Source organism: Plectropomus leopardus, chromosome 6, assembly GCF_008729295.1.
Source record: "Plectropomus leopardus isolate mb chromosome 6, YSFRI_Pleo_2.0, whole genome shotgun sequence".
NCBI classification, from domain to species: Eukaryota; Metazoa; Chordata; class Actinopteri; order Perciformes; family Serranidae; genus Plectropomus; species Plectropomus leopardus.
This window is the reverse complement of record NC_056468.1, coordinates 26,481,760-26,499,587: the sequence shown is the minus strand read 5'-3', so window position 1 is coordinate 26,499,587 and position 17,828 is coordinate 26,481,760. Positions and strand designations below refer to the sequence as shown.

Below are 17,828 nucleotides of genomic sequence, written 5' to 3'. Positions count from 1 at the left end.
ATATCTTTTATGATTAATTAATCAGGTTAAGAGTGCCGGACTAATCTACTGTTAGTGGTTTAATGTGTGAACACACTCAGGCTTGCCCAGCGTTGGCGAAGGTGGATAACGGTGATGTAAACATCCATAAAGGTGTCAACTAACGGTCACTAGCTGCCCATAACGACTTGTGTTGTCAATTTAATGCTCCTACGAGTTGTGTTAAACATTAATGTTTGCTTTAAACTGTGTGGTTGTGTTTAAAAATCGACTGCGCAGACAACAAATGTTTCACTGAATGATCTTATAGCTTTCTGCGATGTTAGCCCTAAAGCTACCTGGCATTAAAAGGGGGGATTCAAAAAAGATATGGCCGTTTTTAACCGTTACAAACACAAAACGCGACGCGGCGGTTACGACCGTTAGTGTCTCGGCTCACACGAAACGAATGAACGTTTCCATGTATTGTTTATCCGTTAATGTACATCACACATGGAAGAAGATGAAAGAGGGGGAAGCTAACGGTGGCTAAGCTAACGTACCATTTGCCAATATGGCTGCCTTTGCCCCTTTAAATCAAATTGTCTGGCGTGATTATGGCGGTTTGGAGAGAAATGTGTCCGAAAATAAGCTAGCTACGACCCCCCAAAAACACGGAGACGGGGAGACATGCAGCGGGCAGCGGCTATGGCAAACATCGCCAAAGAGGAGAGCAAAGGAAGCAGCACAGATTTCGAGTCGAGAGATGCAGAGGAAATGTAAATTTAAAATATAAATACCTTCAGCGTGTCCCATTCTAAACACATACACCAGCCAGTAACGGATCCTCGTTTAATATATAAGGAGAAAAAAAATCAAAAAAATCCCTGTAATATAGATAAAGCGCAGGCCTTTTCCTTTTTCGTTTTAACGCAATTCTCAATAGAGAGGAGGAGGGGGTGTTACGCTATCTGGTCGCTGCCCAATCCCAAAGCCTGGCTCTTCCTCAGTGTAGGGACTGGAGCATTTAGTACTGCTAGATATGTTCAATTCTCGCACCCCTCCTGTGTGCAGTCTCTATACTACTACTACCAATAATAATAATAGTCTCTAGCTCCCTCTTCCTCTGGTTCAACAAAAGCACCCTGCTATGTTTTTTTGGTTTTTTTTCAGTCCAGGCCCCTTTGGTCTCCTGCAGCTGCTCAGCGCCAAAATCACACAGATCCGGATCGGAGGAGCACTCCGGGATGTGTAGTTTACCTCTGATTATATCTACTCTAATAAGAAAGAGTGTGTGCACAGAACGAGTATCGAGGAGCTAATGTAATATATGTCACACCTACACTAAAATGAAAGAGGAAATCCATGTGTCATGTTTCATCTGAAGAGGACAATGAAAAAAAGAAACTATTTTTAAAAATACAAATGTTTAATAGTGTCAAAAGGTATTCAAGGACGAGGAATGTGAACAGTATTAAATTGTATTTTGGTTATTTTTATTTTGTCCATATCATAGAGCGATGCAGATGCTGTCGTTACGTCTACAGCAGCGTCTCTGATTGGCTTTTATACGCCTCCTCGCCTGATCTGTAACTGAGAGGAGGAGAAAATAAAAGAGGTCTCACTCTGCCTCTAATTCCTAAAACCATTGTTGAACAGTTCAATTCAATTCAATTCTATTTGCTTTATTGGCATGAATGTTTGGAAAACAACATTGTCAAAGCCTCAAATACAATCAAATGGTGATATAAATAAATACAAGGGTAAAAAACCAATAATGATAATCAAATCAACAGCAGTCCATTGGATTAAAAATAGATGTGTATATAAAAAAGTGCAAGAACAGTCTATTACCACGTAACTCTGGATAACGTTAAGTATATATATATATAGATGCTTCACCAACATTTCGGTGGAAATTCAAAATTATCCAGTTTCGGAAAGTTTGGGATCTCCAGTAGAAATTAAAATTAAGTTAAATGGTTTTGAACGACATGTAGCCAAAAGCAGTGACTGGTACAGCCGAGTTTAAGAGGTTAACTTTTACCAAAGTCGTTTTCTGGTAAGACATTTGTACTTTTACTTAAGTAGCCTACAGCTTTCAGGTACTTCATCCACCAGTGCCTATTACTTTCGTAAAATAAAACACCAGCTTTGCATAAGTCATCCTGTGTGTTATTTTCAACTTTTAGATGCTCTAAGGTGGGACTATATGGGTGGGACTGGTATCTTTTACCCACAGAGTAACTCATCTTTCCAAATATAGAGGATCTTGGGCTGGTACGCAGTCAACATTCACGCATGTACATTGTGACCTTTCAGTGCAGCTGCCTGAGAGGCTGCACATGCAGAACAGACGGACCGGAGCTGAAATACGACGACTTTAAACGTATAAACCCTTCTTAAATGGGTTTATCACAACATCAGCCGTTACTTTCGTGGCTCCCGTTTACCTCGACCGACTGTTGTGGATGGATTACAATATTCACCGTCTCACCGAGAAGCCTTACGACGCCCAGTCAGCAGCGGCAGCCATCGCTCCGTCATTGACGCTGGAGGTTAGTGCGCTCGTCATCCGCAGACTGCCATTTCACCAGCTAGCTTAGCTCAGCTAGCATCAGCGAACCGGCTAGGCTAGCGGAGGGAGCTAGCGATGCTAGCAGGGTGCTAATGTAAATCTAACCTACCGGCAAGTTTCAGATGGTTGTAAAATACATTTTTTTCGATGTGTTATAAAGATATTTTGGATATTTCGACTTAAGCGTTACAGCAGTAGCTAATGATAGTGGAAAATGATCAAAATATTGAGGATTTTGTCTTAAGTTGAGCTCTAAGTTAACGTCTATTTAGCATAACAGTGGCTGGATTGCTTAACCTGACGTCGACCAATATGGATGATCTTCGTAGCGATATCTAAGTTTATTTCCTTGTTTATAATATCGCTTGATAATATTGGTTGATTTTAACGTTTAGTTAAGCCATTGAGTGTTACTGGGACCGGACTGATACGTGATATCTGTCAGATAGGAGGTGAGCTGTGCTACTGTTGAGTTGTTACATAATAATGAGCTAAACCTGCTGTTTGGCTGAGCTCATGTTAATGTTAGTCATGTTATGTCAGTCATAGTTAGCTAATTTTCAGAGCATAGATTATGCATGGTTTTAACACGACAGGAGACTGTGTATGTGATCAGACGGACTTATTGCTTTCTGTATTTTTCCAGTCAGCCTGTTGCTGCCCCATGTGAGTGAACTGTAACCGGACACCTTCATGCTCTCTCTCTCTCTCTCTCTCTCTCTGTCTGCGTGTGTGCTCAACAGAAAACTGTAATCTGCCTCTGCAATGGCAGTCTTTAGTCACCAGGTGCTCCTTGCAGTCACAAGATCCAGGTAAGCAAGCAGCACATGGCTACAGTAACATCCTGTAGTTAGTAAAACAACAACTCCGTCCCACAGAACTGGTTTCCTCAGAGTACAGGGGCAGTAATTACTAGCTCTCCAATGCTCCCTGTTGTGTTTAAAGAGATAGTCCAGATTTTGTGGGGATTGTAGGTTGTGTAAGGCACTAATCCATAGACTGTATATTAGATACAGCAAATGTCAGCAGACAGGACTCTTGACATGGAAGCTAAACAATCTACTGCTGCCAAGGGGTCAGTAACAAAGTGGTTTTTTAAGTACTTCCTAAGAAGTTGTATGTCAGATTAACCCTTTAAAACCTGAGCAAATTCACTTAATTTCTTCCAAAAACATGAGAAGAAGACAATGAGCAATTGATCAATCAACTGATATTTTTCGCTAAAAAAAAAATCCAAATCTAATTATTTCTTGCAATTTGTCGAACATTTCCTAACAAGTTGCTGATTGCCTTTTTCGCGTGCATTTGAACGAAACTGCACCGATTTGCTCAGGGCTCAAAAGTTTAAATATTTGTGTAAGGCATCTGAAAGCAGCACAAGAAAAGTGATGTCGTTCCAGGTTTCAAACGGTTAAGTGTACGCTAAATTGAGAGTATTTTCACAGCTTTACCTTCATGTCATACAGTGACTTCCAATGGAAGAATGAAAAAAATGTGATTAAAGATCACTGAACACGGGAGTTGCTGGTCACCCGCTGTCCCGATTAGTTGGTTAGTTTGTGTTATTGTGATACCTTAGTTTTTAAAATGGTTAATTTGTAGTCACCAAATGTATACAATAACAAAAACTAGCTAACTGGTAGAAGCAGCGGTAGACAAGCAGCTCCCATGTTCAGTGAGGTAAAATTACTGTTTTTCTTAATGGAGTACGGTGACTTTGACGAGAGCATAGACAGGAAATTGAAGCAGTTAACGGTTGTTAAGTGGTGACAATACTCTATATAGTGTCCACTTAAACTGAAAAAATGTTTAAGGTGGGTAAAACATGTTATGCTGTTGATGCCCATCCCTGCAAACTGAAGGCATGCTGACTGACATCTACTGTATGTGTATAAGCACCCCATACAACCCTACTTCAAAAAGTCCAAACTATCCCTTTAAGGAGAGTCATAAGCACAAACCGTCTCTGTTTACCTTTTGTCTGCGACAGTGAAGCAGCCTATTCAGTGTATCCCATGACACACAAGAGGTGAACACACAACTGATGATGCAAGATCAGAAACTTGCAGATGATAGGCCAGCTTTGTCCTCACTCTCACTACCCAAATTCTCATGACGGCAGCAATTGCAGTTGTCACATTGTTATACAATTTCAGTTGTACATTAGGGTTGGGCTGCGTGGTTTTCTATACCATGACAACATATAGACCAATTTGTCAGCTGTGAGAGACCTTATTACACTATAGTTAGCAGTTAAATACCATTTTGATATCTTTGGATTTATAAGGCCACCATCACATTAACAATATCTCATTGAAAGGATTTTTTAAAATCAGTAATTTTTCTTTGATCAGCCAAAAACAGCCTTTGTTTTAGTTATTTTATCGGTCGTAAAAAGAAGTTGATTGAGTCACAATAATTTACTATGCTGATACATACTATTTCATTTTTAAATATCCCCGTTAACATCGTCAATACCGGTTTATCGCAACACCCCTACTTTGTCTATTGATTGATTCATTAGTTATCAATACTGTATGTGTTTTGTTGACATTTGAGCCACTATCTCATACTTTTGTTACTTTTTTATAAGCATTCTTCTGCACGAGATTGTGCAATAACTAACCAGTTTTTCTTGCTGTCTCCAGGGGATCATATTTGTTATCCAAGAGGCACAGCTGCTCGTCTCTGTCTTCCAAAGCCTATCTTCACATAGACCCTCCCCGCCACATCTCGTCCTCACTCACACTCAGGCACTACCGCTACGGCTACCCCCACTGTTACCGCGGCCACGCCCTCAGCCGTGGCCACAACTCCGCCCTGCTCGCTCGCTCTCTACACAGCTCAGGTGTTTGGCTCCAAGACATAAAGAAGGAGGATGCTAAAACTTCACTAGCTGCTTCCCAGGATGTTTCTGCGGGAGCTAAAAAGGACTCTGTAGCTGCTGCACAGCAGACACAACCTCCATCAGCCTCGACTCCGACGCCAACCCCCACAGCGGCCGCCATCCCTCCAGTGCAGGAGAGGGCAGTCGTGAAAAAGGCTCTGCATGTGAGGATAGTGGACGAGTTGAAGCATTACTACAATGGCTTCAGGTTACTCGGCATCGACATCAACATTGCAGGCAGAATGGTGTGGAGACTGCTGCACGGACAGGTGCTCACGCGTAGGGAGAGGAGAAGGGTAAGAAGTTTACATTACTGGGTAGCATTGTTCAGTCTGTCTGATATTCCAGGATTTATTTATCTTCAACTGTATATTTTAGCAGGCAAATGGAACCAAAACATATACAATTAGGGAGTTACTGAGTCATGCATATTTAAGTCTTGGAAGACACCAAAATGCTTTGCAGCTGTGAACCAGGTCAGACTGGAACATCAGTGCTTGTAGGGCTGCACAGTTACTCAAAATATTATCAAAATCACAATACGACCGAGTGTTATTTGCAGGAGCTGTAATTTTATGATGAAGGTTAAGTGTTCCACAACATATGATTATAAGTGAAGAATTGTGGAGCTATAGAGATGCCCCTGCCTAAAAATCCTTAAGGGAACATGCGTGTTTGGTTCAGACCCCTGCAAAAATCACATCATCAACATTTTATGTCATTTTCATATATTATCTTTGTTTTATTTTTTTTTATTTTTTTTTTTGCATATTGCACAACCTTAATTGCTTGCGTATAACATTCTTACACCTAAAACACAAGTCAGGTTGGGTTTTTCTTATAACCATCTTATCCACTAACCAGCCAGATGCTGGTTAAGTGTACAAGTGGCTGCTAGATTTGCTTCACTCACTTGCCAAAAAGCAATTGTAATCTACTGTGTGGCCAGTAGATTTTGGAGTCCAGTGCCTGGCAGACAAAAAGTTAATTCCCAAACCTGAGCTCACAAAAAAAACTCATTCGAAATTAGGGTTTTTTGGGTTTTTTTTTTTTTTTACAAAACAACTAGCTCTTACATCAACATATTGAGTGTTAAATAGACTTAAATTTCATGTCTTTTCTGGTTAGTGAAACCACTATTCCAACCTGTGTGTAATAATGTTTCTAATAGTAACTACCATGGCTAAAAATTGAATATGCTGTGGACTGCCTGGTCTTCTGTAGCGATCGTCTTTTGTTACCCTCTGGTCACAACACATCTGTCCAGTTCTTTTACAATTGTCTGATTTCTTTTTCGTCTACAAAAAGACTCTAAATGTTGTCGTCCAGGTACCTTTGTCACTCTTGTCTGGGTTGTTATCATGAAATCAGTGAGACGTATTTTTATGGCTTTAGGGCTTCAGAGTGTCTCTGAACGTTGTAGCACACCTTTGCATTTCAATAAGGAATGTGAACAGCATGTTCCCAAAGTCATAAAAAAATAGTCCACTACAGTGTGTACGCTGTTGTGCTGTACAGTGGTGAGACAGATCGTCCTGTATGTGGTTTCTGACCGTTTTAAGCGTTTTGTTTAATACTTTATGAAAAGTCTTTTATAACCCTGAAATTGGTTTAGTCTGTGGCGCTGAATCCTGCTGTTCTGGTGTTGTTTTGCACGGATGCATAAAGTATGAACTTTTGCACAGTGATTTATAGAGTTAAGCTGTAGGTTAAGCTTTGTGCAGCACTAACATGACACTGACTTACTTTCAATATTATTGTACTATATAATAAAATAAGAGTCAGAATTTGAGCTGAGAGCAATAAGTCGATAATTTGTTTTGTTTGTTTAATTTATCAAATATTTTGATTACTGATAATTATTTTGGACATTTTTTCAAACAAAAATGTAAACTAAGTGCACACTTGCTGTGTTTCTTTGTCTTATGCAGTTGGTAAACTGAATATGTCTGGGTTTCTGATTCCCTTTTTTTTTTTTACACTTCATAGACAAACAATCAAGAAAATAATCACCAGGTTAATCAATAATTAGAGTAACTGTCAGATGAAACCCTGGTCACTGTCTCTCTGTTATGCTCCTGAGCTGAATTGATGCTCTTGACTGTACTGATTCGGAGTCTGATTTTATTTTATTTATCTTTCATTTAAAATGATTATTTCCTGCATACTACAGGAACATTGTTAGTGTTGGGAAGGTTATCTCTATTCCAACAATAACAAAAGTTGTGTTGTGTCTCAGAAGCCTGATACACCTGGATAATGTGGCCGAAACACATCCAGTGGGAATATGTCTTCAATAAAACTAGATAGAGTTTGTTAATCTGCTATAAAAGTGTAAAAAATATTATCGCAATAACAGACAATATTAATTGTTTTACATAAATACATTACATTTGTTTTACAATTTTACAAATTGCGACTGAAATCTGTAGTCAGTCGGGTACAGGTGCTATGATGTAAGTTATGAAGGAGCGATCACATGATGTGATCAGCTGAGCTGGTCTTGGTTGTATTCAGAAAACCTGAAGTTATGTGAAAGTTGTCCGGACATGTTTCTTGACATGGAGGTGGCTGAGCTGGTGGCTAGTAGCTAATGGTGCTATCTCCATTAACCCTTAAACACCCGGATCATCATCAGTTTTCTTATGCTGCATTCAGACGCCTTTCAAATTCGTCTAAACCAAGCTAACTTGCAAAAAAAAAAAAAGGGTTTAAGCTGATAACAAAATCGTCTGGAAATTAGCTGTGGAGGATTATATGATTTTATAAATAAGACTAGGGATAAATGTCCAGAAAATTTCATTTATAAACAATTATTTTATATTTAGAGTTGTTTTACAACACAAAAAATCTTTTATTCTATTTTTTCTTTTCTTTTTTTCTTTTTTTAGTACTTTAAACTTTTCTTTTTTGTTGATTATTTCAGTACATTTTCTTAATTTTAATTCTTAATTTTTTTTTTGTAAAACTCCTGCTTATTTTTGGCCCCTTTTTTTGGTAAGTAGCTCATTGCCTTCTTCCACTAATGGCTTTGACAGAAATCGAGCCAATTTGCTCAGATGTAGGCTTAACAGCAAGGGTTAACAGTAATAAACAATGGCAACAGTGCTGACAGAGCTAATGGTGTTAATCAGGGAGGTACTGGAGGGTGTGTGCTATGATGATGATGCTGGTGCACATTATTCTACACCCCCAGTGACCCAAGCTGTGCACATGCCATGGTAAAACTATATTAAGGCTATTTTAGAAGAGGACTGGCAGAGCCTCCGTGCACATGTAATGGATCTTACATGCAAACACACCTCCAAAAGATGACTGCATGCATACTGGCTCACGTTACCGCCCACGTTTTCTGGCATTAACAGTGTTTCTCTCTGGGTTGACAGCTGATGAGGACCTGCGCTGACCTGTTCCGTCTGGTGCCCTTCATGGTCTTCATCATCGTTCCTTTCATGGAGTTCCTTCTTCCCGTCTTCCTCAAACTCTTCCCAGAGATGCTGCCCTCCACCTTCGAAACAGAGACCAAAAAGGCATGTGTTCATGTACACACAGACACACACACCCTCATGACCCCACCTCCGGGTTCATGGTTATTATATAACTCCTCAGATATGTCTGCTGTACTCAGAACCTCGGGCCATAAAGGCAGCAGACTTTATCTAATCTTTATTTATTTTAGGACATGTAGCATGATAGACACATAATCGCCCAACCTGCAGATTTTTTTTAAAGAAAACTTTCATATTGTTACTGTAATTAAAATGATGTGACACTCTTTTTACCTTTTAATCTCCGGTAAAAGAAAAGCAGCAGGTTTCTGTGCTTGGTCCGGTCGGCCTGTCAGCTCTGATGTTCTCTGGTTGTTCTGGAGCACGGTTCAGTGAGTCACAGAAATGCTCTCGTGCTCCTGGACAGCACAGACGTGTCCAGCCTCTGAAAATGTGACTGAACAGAAGGACAAAAAAAAACATGTTAATATAGTAGACTACAGTATGATATAGTCAAAAACTATCATCACTAAATGTTGGTGGAATTACTATTATTATTTCTGTAATATTCAAAGTGTGTGTTTTGAGTCCATGTTATTATCTACACTGAATTCATTCCAGAGGGACAGTGTACGCTGCCTCGTCCTTTTTTATTCAGATGCAAATGCCTTTTAACTGTTAGGTCAAGTAATTATTCAGAACCGTTTCCCTCATAGGTAGTACTTTTTTTAATTGTAAAACTCAGTTTTGGGGAACCATCCTTTCAGGTTTTCATGTTTTGCCTCTCTAATATGTAAAACATTAGTCTTTTAGCTAAAGAGAATAAAAGCAAATAAGAGTCACAGTTAAAGACGGCAGCAGAAAACCTGCAGTCCAAACAACGTAATAAATCACACCTTTTGTTTTTTTATTTTTGTTATGCACTACTGTTTCAAATTATTTGGAAAGTTCATAGGGTTTTGCACTTGACTACAGAGGCAAAGACCATCTTTTAAAATATCTAACTACCACAATGAAGAAGTATTAACTCTGTAACATTGAACTATAGAGAACTTGTATTATACACAGTGTTCTGGAAAACATGAGTGTATACTCATGCATCAAACTGCAGCTGTCTTTGAAGTATATTGTATATATTTTTAAACAAACTTGTCTCCTCCCTCCTCCTTTTTCATGCAGGAGGAGAAGCAGAAGAAAGGTCTGGCAGCGAAGCTGGAGCTGGCCAAGTTTCTCCAGGAAACCATCGCTGAGATGGCTCGAAGAAATAAAGCAAAAGCTCAGACAGAAGATGAGACGCAGCGCTTCTCCACATATGTTCAGAAGGTAAATTACAGCAAAGTTTTATTCCTATGACATTTGCTTAATGACACATGAAGCCAAAAAAACTACCCAGATTTTCCACATCATTGGGCCCATGAAGCAAGCACACTACAGACCTCACTGGCCAAGCTGCCTACTGCCGGTTTAGCCCAGTGATATAACCTTTTCTAACATGAATGGAGGGAAATGACTTAATTGTCTGGCTCTTCTAGACGTAAAATTTAAAAAATTTGACTGAATGAATCAAATCCTGATCGTGAAACAAGTCTTTTTAGGGGGTTGAGATGCTAAAAAGGATGTATCCACTGATACAGATGTCTCTTTTACAGTATAGGTCTAGGGGGAAAAGTCTTTTTGGACTGCATGGCATCACGTGACAGACACTAAAATTGTAATTACACGGTTTAGCTACTATGTCAGAGTGGCTTCAAATTCCACCACACTTTGTTGGTGTCTGAATAAAACCATTCAATTGTTTAAATGCTGTATTATGTCTTCTGTGCTCAAATTAGGGTTTGACTGTTGCCAACTAAGTGTTTAAAAAGTGATGCAAGTCTGTGAAACAACTGATCCATATTTGGGAATTTAAGATGCATAGAGGATCTGCAGTGTTGAATGTTGTATCAATAATACTGTTAATACTACTAATAATTAGACAGTACATTTAATGACTGCAGTCCTTTATCCAAACAAAGTGTCTGTACGTTATCTAATCTCATGAAACTGCTGGTACAGCTGGTCTGGAAAATATTTGCTCAGCCTTCTGTACATTAGTGACTTTATGTCCTTGTCAGGTTCGGGGCACAGGCGAGCAGCCCACCACGAAGGACATCGTCCGGTTTTCGAAGCTGTTTGAGGACGAGCTGACGCTGGAGCACCTGGAGCGCCCCCAGCTCGTGGCTCTGTGTAAACTGTTGGAGCTGCAGCCCATCGGCACAAACAACCTGCTGCGTTTTCAGCTGATGATGCAACTCAGAACCATCAAGTCAGACGACGAGGTGAGACGGAGGAGCAGAACCTGGTAGTTTAATTGTGGAGCGACGGTCGGCTTGATTTTATCGTCATGAGATGAAGAAATAGAGCGCCATAGCCATTTTCTACAAACGGCTTTTGCAGCTGCTTATGTTTGATACTTGAAATTTGATTTTAGTGTAGTGAAAAGAAGTCAGTGGTCCTCTGGAAAATAGCTTTTTTTAATTTTCTACCCACAATAATAATCTGTAGGTAAATAGTATAACACTAGGGAATGAGCTTTGACGATATTTCAAACTCTGCTATCGTCATGATGACATTAATTTCATAATTTCCTGTTTTTCCTGTCCCTCTTTATTTGCAGCTATCTGAATTTCTCATGCTTGTGCAATAGTTTTTGACTTCTGCCTGTGTTTCTTCACAGATGATTGCAGCAGAGGGTGTGGCAGCTATGAGTGTGTCAGAATTACAGGCAGCGTGTCGTAGTCGAGGGATGAGGTCTCTGGGTCTCACCACCGACCAGCTACGTCAGCAGATGCAGCAGGTGAGGAACTGAATGTTAACTTTTAACATTCGTTGGTTGATAGAAACTAAATTCTTCTTTCATAAATGTACAATTCCCCAAAGATTTTATGCAAATCTTTTAATCTCACAAGATTGCAGGGGAAAAAAAATACATGTAGGTTTTAATTTCTTCATTTATCAGATAAAGCTCAGTCTCGTCATTGCTTTTCTCCATCTAGTGGCTGGACCTGCACCTGAAGGAGAACGTTCCTCCATCGCTGCTGCTGCTCTCCAGAGCCATGTACCTGACTGACCTCAAACCAAAACCTCCAGTCATCCCACCTGTTCCCAAACTAGAGGTTCGACCTTAACAGTCCACTATGAAGTCGTACTGGATACTCACTTTAATGTTCAGATCAGAGAGATTTGTACTGAGCTTAACATTCCAGCTGTTGAAATCACTGGTTTGCAGGTCACTGATGTTTGGCACTGAGCAGTGTTTCCTGTCTTTAGCACCTGATGTTACATAACTATTCATGATGTTTCTTGGCTGCAACTAATAACTATTTATTATCGATTAATGGTTTAGTCTGTGAAATATTAGAAAGCAGCAAAAAAACCCACCAATTATAACTTTCAGTGTCTTCAAATTGCTTGATTCGTCTGACCAACAGTCCAAATACACAAGATATTTAATTTACTCCAATATAACTAAAGAAAAACAGAAAAATTTCAACATTTGAAAAGCTGGAACAGGTAAATGTTTGACTATTTTGCTTGAAAAATGTACTGAAATAATTGATCAACTGTCCATAATGTTGCCAGTTAGTTTTCTCTTGTAGCGAATCATTGCAGCTCTATTGCAGGGTTACCGCGGATCATTAAAAAGGCTTAAAAGGCATTTAATTCATAAACCTAAAAATGAGGCCTTAATTAGTATTGAAATGTCTAAAATCAATCTTTCAAAAGTCTGAAAATGTGTTTGAGACATGGGAACTATGATTTTATTGATTTTTTTTTTTCAACATTTAAAGTACCTCATCTAATTTTTTCCTTGAAAAAAACATTTTTCAAGGTACAGTAAAACTTTGAACAAAATTGTCCCTAACCCCAAAGTTGTTGATGTTGGTTCACTTTTTTTTTCCTTTTTGTCCTTTTTTTTGTTGACAATTTTCACTGTTGTAAAATTGGTCTTAATTTTTCATTCCAACTGACATTAAATTAGTCTTAAAAAGTCTTAAATCTCTCTTGCCTTAAACTGTAGGAACCCTGTATTAGTTACCCTGGACCCTTATTAATCCCAATTAAAGACGTCCTCCAGATATGTGTTAAACATGTAAAAGAATACTCTGCTTAGATTTATTCTGTGTACAATATATATAAAATTCTTAATATTATATCTGTTTCCTTTCCCTCGTTTAAACGTCTAGAATCTATAATTATATAAAAATGTTCTTAAACTTCTGTTTTGTGGGATGTCTCTTTCTTACCAGATGTTTTGTTGTTTTTTGCAGAAGTCCACACCTCCTCCAGTGGAGAATACAGGAGCAAACACGACCTCGGTCAGCACCGACATGTTGGCGGACCCCGCTATCATCATCAAAGAGAGACCGGTCAGTGCACGGATATAAAACACAGCCACAAAACACACAGCAGCACCAGATAAAACCTGTAATGATGACAGAGAGAAAATAAAGTCATCGTCACACTCAAGAACAGATTTCTGACAAAGCAATAGATTTGCTTGTCGTGCTTGTGGGGCTGCACCACTGTTTTTCTAGTCAGTCGAGTGCTGGGATAATTTCAATACTTACAAGCTAGATACAGAATTTCAAGATATGATGAAAATATACAAAATACTAAAAACTGGTAATATATGAAGTTTCTTTCAGTCACTGTCCAGTTTCTGAAGGCTTGTTTGAAATACGACAGAATGAAACAGAAACAGGAGAACCATGAAATCCTGCAGCACCCCACACTTATGTTTTTCTTGTTGTGTGTGTTGTAGGTGGAGGAGATAAGAGACAAGGCTCCTTTGGTGTCAGACAAACCTCTGACTCCTGCTGAAGTCCTTCAGGTGAGCAGCTATTGTTGTTTGGACCTGTGGAAGACACAGAGACCTGTATGAGATGTGAAGCAGCACAGGGCTTCATAATCCAGTTAGTCCTTCCTGACTTTTATCTGTCTCACATGACATGCTGATCTCTCACACAGCTGCTATTCTGAGAAAGTAACTGCACGCAGAGGAAAACGCACAGACCAGCTGGTAATCTATAACATGTAGATGTGTAGAAGTAATATTTATTGACAGAGTAACCATCACAGATACAGAAAGCTACTGGCAACGTTTGAACTGAACATCTCAAGTTAATCTGTGAGGTTTAAAAATAGCAGATAAATATAGACCTGTCACCGGCACGCACGCTTCCAACTCATTCTTTTTTTTAACCAGCTGGTCATTTAAAGAGATACTACATGACAGCAAAACACAGTTTAAATCCCCTGTGTGTCAATTTTTTAATGCAATTGAAGCATCTTTTCATATTTTTCTGGTGGCATACATTTGTTTTTAGAAAAGGTAGTAGGACACAAGTTAGTTTTCGCTCTCTCTTTTTCATTCGTTATTATGTTTAAATGTTTCCATCCCTTATAAACACAGCAACACAATTCTTAACAACCGTGTATCATACGGGGGGAAGCTCATGTCAGGTTCAGGTCTTTGATTTCCCGGGTCAAAAAATTAAATTTTAAGAATACTGGAATACAATTTTATTTTCAGTTTCTGTCAGAAGTTCTATCCTACGCTCATAGGCATTGATTTGTACTTTTTCGGATGAAGGAAGGTTGTTGACAGTTTAGTGATGTTTCATTCAGTGTGCTCAGTTGAACAAATGGTTCAATAATGTAAAGTTGATATGGCTTGTGATATAAACAAATAATGATGTATGCATATTATCTATACAGTTCCTAGTCTGTCTCCTTTAGTATAATAAAGAAATAAATGATATCAAAACACATATTTTTACCAAAATGTTTGCATACTGGGTATGACTTTACTATTTAATTGTTAAAAAAATGCTGCAACAACTCAAAAATCATCTCACGTACTTTAGGACCTGTTGTATTGTAGCTGTTCAATATTCACCTCATTATTGAGGCTGCGCTTCAGAAAGTCATAATAGGTCACTATAGTGCACCAATCATCTACTAGCATTTACAGTGCTGTTATATCAGCAGACGGAGACACATACCATGTGATTGTGACGGTTCTTGTCTGGCTGCTGACCTTTGTCACGTCCTGTCCCCCCGTCTCACTCTCTATCCCATGATTTAGCTCACTAAATTGCTTTGAGCTATCAACTTAAGGAAAAATGATATAAATATTTAAAAAAGAGTACTACGTTTTGAATGGGGAAAGCTGAGTATATAAGCTTTACTAACCTCTGTGATATTTTCTGCAGGCTAAAGCAGCAACAGAGGTGTCCCAGAAGAGCAAGATGAGTGCCAACGGTGTGTAAAGTGAAGCAGGAGCCTCTGGACCGAAGGGAGGATGGACGCAGCTCTGTGTCCTCTTGGGGAGAGGGACGACTGGGATGTGGTGGTCAGATGACGAGCCATTGATGGTCTACATTTCAGTAGCCCTCAATTACATTGAAGCTCCTTTTTTTGGACGAGAGGGAATCACCGGCTGTGTTCAGCATTGTGTCTGAATGTTGAGGACACAACTCATCCAGGAATTCCCTTCTTGTCCGTCTCTGTTAAGGAAAGTCTGCTGCCTCTTCTGCTTCGTCTCAGCAGCTGCTTGTTTATACCCTCTATTTTTACGTGTGTGCACTCCGTTCTCTGTCACTCTCCGTTAGAGCTGGAAAAACCAGCCTGACGTGTCACTGGACTGGCAGACCACTGATGGTATGATCACTTTGACCTGATGTCCTGGATGTGACGCCCAAACCGCCCACAGCAGCGCCTGGTCAGCTGATGGCGTCTCCTTACAGTCTAGTCGGTTTCCTCCTTCTCCTCCTCCTGTAAATGTGTAAATATGCTGTAAATTTGTGTCTCTGTCTTACATCGCAGCAGCAGCAGCTTTGTACATTTTGCTATGCAAAGTCTCTAGAAAAATTTCAAGGTGTTCTCTCTTGGCAGTTTCATTTTGTTTTATTTCCAGTCCTTTTCGGGATATCATAGAAGTCATCCTTTTTTTTTTTTTTTAATATATTGCTGAACTTTTTGGTTTAGTCCCACCTCCATCCTGGCTCAGTAAGCTGGACCATGGTGATGTGTTCAAGCAGACGGCACATCCTGAACCTGCGATTGAATAAAAAAAAACTTATTTCTGCAGATTTGGACCGGCCCTGCCTCTAAACAGGGTGACAAAGCGTAGTTGCTTGCTGCTGCAATTAGTAAATGAAGACTGGTATAATATAAGAGAGGTCACTCCTTAAACCCAGAGGTGACTGTGTGTGTGTGTGCAGTCCGCCTCCGCTGGTAAACCACTGAAAGAACAATCTGTATAAACTGTGCAGATTTTATTTGCATATACAGTGTATGTATTGTGTTTTAACACTATGATGATACTGTAAACTGAAAAGAGAAAATACTTGATGTTATCCATAAAGATATATTATTAATTTTTTTTGGGAGGGGGGGGGAGGGGGGGTGCTTAAATTTTGAAGCCACAGATGAGATTAATGTTATTTTTGGTATTGTGGCGGTAAAAGAGGTAAAGCATTATGATTGATTCGCCCAAATATCCTACTGCATTACATGACCCTACAAGCTGTTATAGAAAGGTTTACCACATAAACGTGTACTGTATAATACAGTTTTGTGTGACAGTACTTAAGATTTTCCATCCCTCTTTATACATTGACTTTGTTGGAGTGAATTTTTGTCTCCATATTTTTCCTCATTGCTATTTATCGAGAAGTGGATGCCATAAACTAAAATAATATTTTCAAGCAAAAGAAAAATATATTGCTAACAAAGATTTTTATTGGTTTTACATATGTGCCTAAAGTTAAAGGGCGATTGTGTTTGCATTTTTCATCAGAGAGCAGATTTTCTATATTGTATTGTTTTCAGTTTGCACATTTACCTTAGTGTGTTTAAAGCGCCCATTTGCACCTTTTCTCTTTAGTGTAATGTCTCCTTATCCCGTCTCCTATTTTATCCAACTATCAATCCTTTCTCCACTGATGAAAAAGCAATCACCTTTTCAATCAGCTCTGCACTCGAGGTGCAAAGGGTATCCAAAGTAAAAAGAATCAGAACAGTTGCTTTATCGTCTCTGCTGCCATATTTGAAAATATCTGAGACATTTCGACGTGAACTGATTTAAGCAGCATTTATTTATTTTTTTTGGAAACAAAGGGTTGGTGCTTTTTAACACCTGTCACTGACCTGCTGAGAAAGTGTTGTGCTGCTCCTCAGAGTTGTAGAGTCGATCTGTTGGGAGGTTTTCTGATGTCTACTGCATGATTAAAGGACTGCACAGCAATGGGAATGGCTGGACTGGTTTCATGTTTCTGCTGTCCCTCCGAGACCCTGAAACAAATAAAAGTAAAACATCACCTCCAGTTATTGGAGAAGGTGCATTCATCTGCATCCACAACTCGCGTCTAACATTACCTTCCTCGTGTCGCCTCTTTCATTCATCAGCATCATAGTGTTAGTTAAACGACACGATGCCTGTCTGGAAGCTACAACTTCCCACTGCAACCTCACTGGTACATCAGTGCCATCGTGATGTGTCCTCTGTCTTTAAGGATTGTTTCTTTCAGTTTAAAAATGCACTGCTGCCCAGCTAGTTCTGACCCTGCATTAAATCCATGCATCACTTTACCATGGCATACGAGTGTCTGGGTGATGGAGAAAAAAGAATTCACACGATTAAAATCATTAAACCCGGACTTCCGGTGACGCCATGTTCGAAGTCGCAGCATAACAGTTGAGCTCCGTCCATACAAATAATTTAACCCTAACAAAAGAACTAAAAACTTGGCAGAATCGCGGAACTCAGGATGACATCGTCTACTAGACACAAAGGTACAAGTAAGCAGGAGCTGCAGAAGGATAAAAGTGATAATTTGAAGCAGCTAACAATTCAAGCATCCAGTGGTGC

The 17,828-nt window shown here is 39.4% G+C and overlaps 2 protein-coding genes across 2 annotated transcripts in view; one reads left to right on the top strand and one right to left on the bottom strand.

The window, feature by feature from the left end:
• The window catches only part of nsd3 (nuclear receptor binding SET domain protein 3), a 28,062-nt gene extending 27,026 nt beyond the window's left edge, over positions 1 to 1,036 (bottom strand). The window contains 1 exon segment of the mRNA XM_042487540.1: positions 759 to 1,036. The gene's annotated coding sequence lies outside the window, so the exon portion shown is untranslated.
• Positions 1,037 to 2,259: 1,223 nt separating this feature from the next.
• Positions 2,260 to 17,613, top strand: letm2 (leucine zipper-EF-hand containing transmembrane protein 2). Its single transcript, XM_042487539.1, has 11 exons — positions 2,260 to 2,516; positions 3,280 to 3,348; positions 5,185 to 5,719; positions 8,810 to 8,953; positions 10,091 to 10,234; positions 11,026 to 11,229; positions 11,628 to 11,747; positions 11,947 to 12,066; positions 13,222 to 13,320; positions 13,716 to 13,784; positions 15,169 to 17,613. The coding sequence occupies exons 2-11, from the start codon at positions 3,302 to 3,304 to the stop codon at positions 15,223 to 15,225; spliced, it is 1,539 nt and encodes a 512-aa protein (XP_042343473.1). The 5' UTR covers positions 2,260 to 2,516; positions 3,280 to 3,301; the 3' UTR covers positions 15,226 to 17,613.
• The last annotated feature ends 215 nt before the right edge of the window (positions 17,614 to 17,828 follow it).